Here is a 7,565-nt window from a genome sequence, read left to right on the forward strand (position 1 = left end):
TGAATCATAATGTAAATATCTGATATGCAGGAGGGTCTTAGGTGACCCCTGTGAAAGGGTCATTCGACTGCCAAAGGGGTCGCAACCCACAGGTTGAGAACCACTGCTCTAGTGAGTTTATATTCTTCTATAAAATTCATATCACACGGCTATGAATGTAATTTTCTATTGATATACAGGTATAGTGGTTACCAACATTATTTAATATAGAATAGGTAATTGATAGTACTCTTAGCCCTCAATTTCTTCATAAATCTGTGGAAGTTTTAGACTGTTGCTAAAAGGTTCTAATGTCAAGTGAAGAAAATAAAATAAATGATTGGATGCTCTACCATTGTTTATTTTCTCAAGACCACTGCTAATTAAAAATCTATGGCTACTTTTGCTCTTAAAAATTCCTCATAGATGTCTTTCCCCAGGGGTGGGGAAACTTTTTTCTGCCAATGGTCATTTGGATATTTATAACATCATTCATGGGCCAGACAAAATTATCAACTTAAAAATTAGCTGGCAATATTTGGTCAAACATTTCACTAACTCTCCTCTAATGCCTTGGCAGGGCCAGACCAAATGATTTTGTGGGCCTTACATGGCCCACAGGCCGGACGTTCCCCGCTCCCGCTTTATAACATGTCCTTCTCATCACTGGGACTTACACTTTCAGTAGTGATGTTGATTTGCATTTGCTCATGTGGATTTCCTAGTTCATTTCTCTCTAGACATATAGATTTACCTGGCCTAATGCTAATCAGAGTTTCTCCAGAGAAAAACATATTATACAGGTGCACACTCTTATTTGTAATTCCTAATCCCAAGTCTCTGAAAACAAACAAAAAAGTAACCTATTTATTGGCAAATCTGAGCTGAAATGGCATGAAATTATTTGTAGTATTCCTCTGATTTATTGTGAGGAATAATAATATTTCACAATGGCTTGTTTACAGGATGCTGCCACAAAGCCCTGATGGAGATGGTATACAGGGTGGGGCAAAAGTAGCTTTAGAATTGTATGTGAAACACAATTTATTCCTGTATTATTATTAATTATTATATTATTTTCCATATGAACAACCGTAAAACTACGTTTGCCACACCCTGTATATAGTATCTACACTAATAATAGACAAACATGGTAATTGACCATACCTTCGCTATGCTTCCCACTGGCTAATAAGGGTGATATGCAAATTAACTGCCAACAAAGATGGCAGTTAATTTGCATACATAGGCACAATGCTAGGAGGCGAAAGGGGAAGGATGGAAGAAGCCACCTGCCACTGACAATGATCAGAAACCCAGGTGGCAGCCAAGAGCCGGACTGCCCCCCAGCCCATGATCGGAGAACTCGGCCGCCTTTGCCTGCCCCCTGGCCAGTGATCAGAGAAGCTGGGCATCGGTGATCGGTGATTGGAGAAGACCCAGAAGCTGGGCTGTGTTGCTGCCCAGGGTCCTGATCCGGCCCCACATCGGGAAGCGGGAGGTAGCTCTTCACCTGGAGGCTTAAGCCCAAGGTGGGAGGCGCCATTTTCTAAATGGAAAGGCAGGGGGCGTGGCTAAGCACAAGGCGGTGCCATGTTTGCATACGAAGAGGGGGTGTGGCTCAGAGCGGGTCTGTCCCATGCATGGAGAGGTGGGGGCGTGGCTCAGAGCAGGGCGGCACTACATCCGGAGAGACTGGTGCTGAGGCCGGGTGTTCGCCTCAGGATGCGAGCTGTGGGAAAGGAGCATGAGGTGGAGGAGGTGCGGCTTCAGGCAAGTGAAGAAAAAGGGCAGGTCGCCCAGCCACGATGCCATTCCTCAGCAGTGCTAAGGATGTCTGACTGCAGTTTAGGCCTGCTTCCCGCTGGCAAGTGGACATCCCCCGAGGGCCGGGCTGCCAGAGGGATGTCTGATTGCCATCTTAGGCCCAATTCCCCAGGGAGCGGGCCTAAGCCAGCAGGTGGTCATCCCCTGAGGGGTCCCAGGCTGCGAGAGGGCATAGGCCGGGCTGAGAGACCCCCCTCCCCCCTGAGTGCACAAATTTTTGTGCACCGAACCCCTAGTATAATAATAATAAAAGGCTAATATGCACATTGGCTGAACAGCAGAATGGCCGGTTTCTATGATGCACACTGGCCACCAGGGGTCAGACACTCAATGCAGGAGCTGTCCATTGGTGGTCAGTGCACTTCCATATGGGGAATGCCACTCTGCCAGAACCTGGATCATGGCTGGCCAGCACAGTGGAGGTGGCAGGAGCCTCTCCCACCTCTGTAGCAGCACTAAGAATGTCCAACTATCAGTTTAGATCTGGTCCCTTGGGGGCCTAAGCCTTTAGTTGGACATCCCCCGAGGGCTCCCTGGCTGCCAGAAGGATGTCTGACTGCAAGCTTAGGCCTGATCCCCGGGGGAGTGGGCCTAAGTCGACAGGTGGACATCCCCCAAGGGGTTCTGTATTATGATGGTCGCAGGCTGGGCTGAGGGACCCTCTCCCCTAGTGCAAAAATTTTTGTGCACCGGGCCTCTAGTATACACTATGTTGTCCTAAAATTCTGCAAAATTCATGTATTCTGAAATACATTTGGCTGCAAAGGTTGCATGTGATTTGTAATGATGATTATTTTTGATATTCTGTAATTGTAAACACTTTGCAATTAGAAATATAAGATTTATAATCTAGTTATGACTGTTAATCTTCAATTTTTAGTTATAGATTACCTATAGTCATAATACATCAATGAAATATTATTAAATTATAATCAACCAGAGGCCCAGTGCACAAAAATTTGTGCACTTGGGGGAGGGTGGAGTTCATTAGCCCAGCCTATGCCCTCTCGCAGTCTGGGACCCCTTGGGGGATGACCACATGCTGGCTTAGGCCCGCTCCCCAGGGGATTGGGCCTAAGATGGCAGTCAGACATCTCTCTGGCAGACTTGGAGCCCTAGAGGGATGTCCACTTGCCAGTGGGGAGCAGGCCTAAGCTGCAGTCGGACATCCTTAGTGCTGCTGAGGAGGCGGGAGAGGCTCCCACTACCACCGCTGTACTGGCAGCCATCAACCTGGCTTGTGGCTTAGCAGAGCTCCCCCTGTGGGAGCACACTGACCACCAGGGGGCAGCTCCTGCATTGAGTGTCTGCCCCCTTGTGGTAAGTGTGTGTCATAGTGACCAGTCATTCCCAGTCTTTCTGCTGTTAGGGTCTATTTGCATATTACCCTTTTATTATATAGGATAGAGGCCTGGTGCATGGTTGGGGTCCGGCTGGTTTGCCCTGAAAGGTGTCCCGGATCAGGGTGTGGGTCTTGCTGGGATCCTTAGCCAGCCTGGGTGAGGGGCTAATGGCTGTTTTCAGGCTGGCCACAGCCCCTTCAGTGTGGGGATCCCCACTGGGGTGCCTGGCTAGCCTGGGTGAGGGGCTGAGGGCCATTTTCAGGCTGGCCACACCCCCTTCAGGCAGGGGGGTCCTGTTGTGGTGCCTGGCCAGTCTTGTTGAGGGGCTGATGGCTGTTTTCAGGCTGGCCAAGCCCCCCTGCAGGGACCCTCACACTATGGGAGTGTGGCCAGCCTGGGTGAGGGGCTGAGGACTGTTTGCAGGCTTGTCACACCCCCTTCAGGGTGGGAGGTCCCTGCTGGGGTGCCTGGTCAGCCTGGGTAAGGGGCTGATGGCTGTTTTCTGGCTGGCCAAGCCCCCCAGCGGGGACCCTCACCCCATGAGGATTTGGCCAGCCTGGGTGAGGAGCTGATGGCTGTTTTCTGCCTGGCCAGGCCCCCTGGCCACCCAAGCTCCCAGTGGAGGCTGGCTGGAAGCAGGTATCTGGGACTTACTTCGCTTCTATAATTGAAACTTTGTGCCCTTCAGTGAAGGCCATAGCCAGCCAGGGCAGGCGGGAAGCTTGGCTTCCTCCATTGTTGGGGCAACCAAGCCTCCTGCTTGCTCCAGCTCCATGGCTGCCGGCTGCCATCTTGGTTGGGCTAATTTGCATATACTCTGATTGGCTGTTCGGCGTGGCTTGGGGCATAGCGGAGGTGCAGTCAATTTTCATGTTTCTCTTTTATTAGTTTAGATGGTTCTAATATCCTTGAAACAAATAATTTTTGGTATTATGGCTAGCAAGATTCTCATATCACATTTTCTTTCTTTTTTTTTTTTTAATCCTCATCTGAGGATATTTTTCCATTGATTTTTAGAGAGTAGAAGAGAAAGGGAAAGACCAGGAGAAATTTCAATGTGAGAGAAACACATTGATTGGTTGCCTCTTGCACGAACCCTGACCAGGGCTATGGCCAGGGAGGAGCCTGTAACCGAGGTGTGTGCCCTTGATCAGAATCGAGCCCATGACCTTTCAGTCCACAGGCCAGTGCTCTATCCATTGAGCCAAACCGGATATGGTTCATATCACATGTTTTTCAGAAATAGTTGACTGGCTCCACACATTATTTACAAAGATTAAGAATGAATTTCAAATTAACATGAGCCACATACATAGTTTTCTCGCATGTGAGTGTGTGGCTCTTTATGGGATGTCTTGGGATGCTAAGATCATATGTTGCTGCTCTATTCAGCCTTTTGGGTGAAGCTTTATGACCCTCTCCCCATGTCCCCTCTTCAATATGGGAGAATAAATCTTTTTATGTGGAATGCATAGTTTTTATAGTATAATTTCTCATGTAGGATATATAAATTACGAGCCACCTAACACACCAGTGAGAGATGTTAATACTAATTTGCTTGTAAAAGTCTAATTTTTAACTATTATTTTTAGGTATTTACTACCAGGATGTACACAATTCTTCATGAGATCACCAGTCTACAACTTGAAATACAGTTCACCTGGAATGACTCGCTCCAATGTTATGTTTACATCCAGATATGGCCATTTGTGAAACAGAAGGGAAAATTGCCATGGGTTATGCATTATAGCAATTCATTGCCCCCCTAATGTAAACATGCAAAGAAAGCAACCGTTAAGTGCTGTTTTATGTATATATGACATATATATGTGTGAAATATATGCACACATCACTCAAATAATATATTTATTATATAAAAGAATTAGAAAACTTGGATAGAAGACTTAACCTTTCTGTAAATGTAATAAATCATGTTAATATTGTTTACACAATATGTGAATGTCTAGAATTTGCTAATACCTTCCTACTAGAAATGGTATTTTTGCTGCAGAGAATATGAAACAGAACTGATCTTGGAGATCTCACTACAGTGTTAAATTATTTTCTAGATAACATGTCTTTAACTTGAATAAGCTCTAGTAGTGTCATACCTTATTCTCTTACATACATAGTAGCCATATAAAATGAAGAAAAATTAGAAGCCTGGTATTGCTTTGATGATAGGATTAAGTATAAAACGGGTTTATCATGACTATAGCACACTGTAAAATACTATAAAAATTTCAACTTGATTCTTCAACATTTTGTTCCTCTATGTGGAAATTTAGCTACTTATGATAATGTAAATTTTCAGTAAGGATCTAGTGAGACCATTTAAATGAAAGACAATCCAGTGAGTTAAGAATAAACAAAACATAAACTAGCTTTTATTTTGATTTTTTATCAGGAGTTACTAGTACATAAAGGAATAGAAAATGATGATAATGACAAAAATCTTTTCAGATGATTTTTGTTATACTACTCATTTTTATTTGGAACGTATATCTCCAATGTGTATACACAGTCAAAAACATTTTCTTCTGTTCTTCAGCAGTAGAAGAGTTGACCTTTGAAACTCATTTCAATGTTAATGTGTCACTTATTTTATACGTCTTTCAATGTTGAGACAAAATTACATTGCAAAGTCTAATACAGTTTCACACTGCACCATAGAAAATAATCTAAAATGTTGCAAATGGAGGATTTTGATTACTGGATATTAGTTGTGGTGTACCCTTAAGGATTTTTAAAAATCAAAATAAAGTATGAAATCTCTTCTAGTTCAAAGTTATCCTACCTAATAAAGAGGTGATATGCAAATTGACCATCACTCCAACACACAAGATGACCACCCCCATGTGGTCAAAGATGTCTGGCAGGGGAAGGCAGTGTGAGCGATCAGGCCAGCAAAGGAGGGCAGTTGGGGGGAACCAGGCCTGCATGGGAGGGCAGTTGGGGGCAATCGGGCTGGCAGGAGAGCAGTTAGGCATCAATCAGGCTGGCAAGGGAGTGGTTAGGGGGTGATCAGGCTGGCAGGCAGAAGCAGTTAGGGACAATCAGGCAGGCAGGCGAGTGGTTGAGAGCCAGCAGTCCTGGATTGTGAGAGGGATGTCTGACTGCCCGTTTAGGCCCGATCCCACCAGAATCGGGCCTAAACAGGCAGTCAGAGATCCCTTGAGGGGTCCCAGATTGGAAAGGGTGCAGGCTGGGCTGATGGACAAACCCCTCTCTGTGCACGAATTTTGTGTATCAGACCTCTGGTTATGCATAAGTTTCATAGCAGCTTCCATTTCTTGCTTAGAGTTTCAAAAACAATGAGTGAGCTTTCAGTTTTCCATGAAAATATAAACAGTCATTGACATGTAAATCCTTAGAAATTGCAATATTCCCCTTTTAGAAGTTTGTTTAATCTTCTCCCCAAAGTTTTATTTTCTCACAGACACTAATTATTTACAAAATTCATGAGTGTTTTACCTTTTTTTATTATCCTAAAAGCTAATTCCAGTAAATCAAGAAATGGCCCAAAGCAGAAGGTGAACTGAGATAGGCAAACTAGCCTGTTTTAATTCACAAGCTGGATAATTGGCAACCCCAAGGTGTAAGTTAGATATACTTTGCTTTTAAAGCCATATTTTATGACTGGGTTAGACTAAAGTAGTCTGTTCTTGGAATTATTGCTAGCTACTTCATTGCTTATGACTACCTAACATCTATATTCCAATAAATACTTTTTCTTGCTAGATGTATCCCAAAGAATAATTTTTTAATTATCTTTGTGTAAAAAGAGAAGGAGGATGTCAGGATGAAGGAAATTACTGTGTAATCCCAAGTGTTTATGACTCAATTGTGTAAGTTCTTAAACATGTGTTACAGATTTCTTGGAATAAATAATGCAAAAATAGGGATATTACAAAATCATTATAAGAATAATCACCAAGTAGCTGTTTTCAAGGAGTATTTTTAGTCATTTCTCTTTTAAATTCATGATGTGCCCATGAATGAGACACAATGTCAGGTGCCTGGTATGTAATATCGGCACAGTTTGTTTGCCACTCACTTGCATTGGTTTAAATAAAAATGGTTAATTTGCTAGAGCGAGTGCTTTGGAACTTTTGTCCTCAGTTGCACAGGAGTGCAATTTTTATTTAAGACAAAAAAAGAATGTCCAACATGGAGATGTACCCTCTCCCTATAGGAAGCACACACACACTTAAATTTTTAAAACTAAGAGTAAATTTAATATATGAAATGACCCAACTAACTGATGAACACATTTCATTTCGGTAACTACTTAAGTCCTTTTCTGAGCACTAGAATTTCATTGCCCACATTTGCCTATTTATATTGATCTAGTCTGAGATGATGAAGTTGTGAAAAAGCCACGTACTCATTATTTATATATACCACCTGGTAGGC

At 43.5% G+C, this 7,565-nt stretch overlaps 1 protein-coding gene across 1 annotated transcript in view; it reads left to right on the plus strand.

Moving 5' to 3' along the window:
- The window catches only part of TTLL7 (tubulin tyrosine ligase like 7), a 148,139-nt gene extending 140,900 nt beyond the window's left edge, over positions 1-7,239 (plus strand). The window contains exon 21 of the mRNA XM_081086613.1: positions 4,742-7,239. Coding sequence (XP_080942739.1) covers positions 4,742-4,862 — 121 coding nt within the window. The 3' untranslated portion in view covers positions 4,863-7,239. The remainder of the gene's footprint in view (positions 1-4,741) is intronic.
- The last annotated feature ends 326 nt before the right edge of the window (positions 7,240-7,565 follow it).

Source organism: Myotis nattereri (assembly GCF_964212035.1).
Source record: "Myotis nattereri genome assembly, chromosome: 3".
Classification (NCBI taxonomy): domain Eukaryota; kingdom Metazoa; phylum Chordata; class Mammalia; order Chiroptera; family Vespertilionidae; genus Myotis; species Myotis nattereri.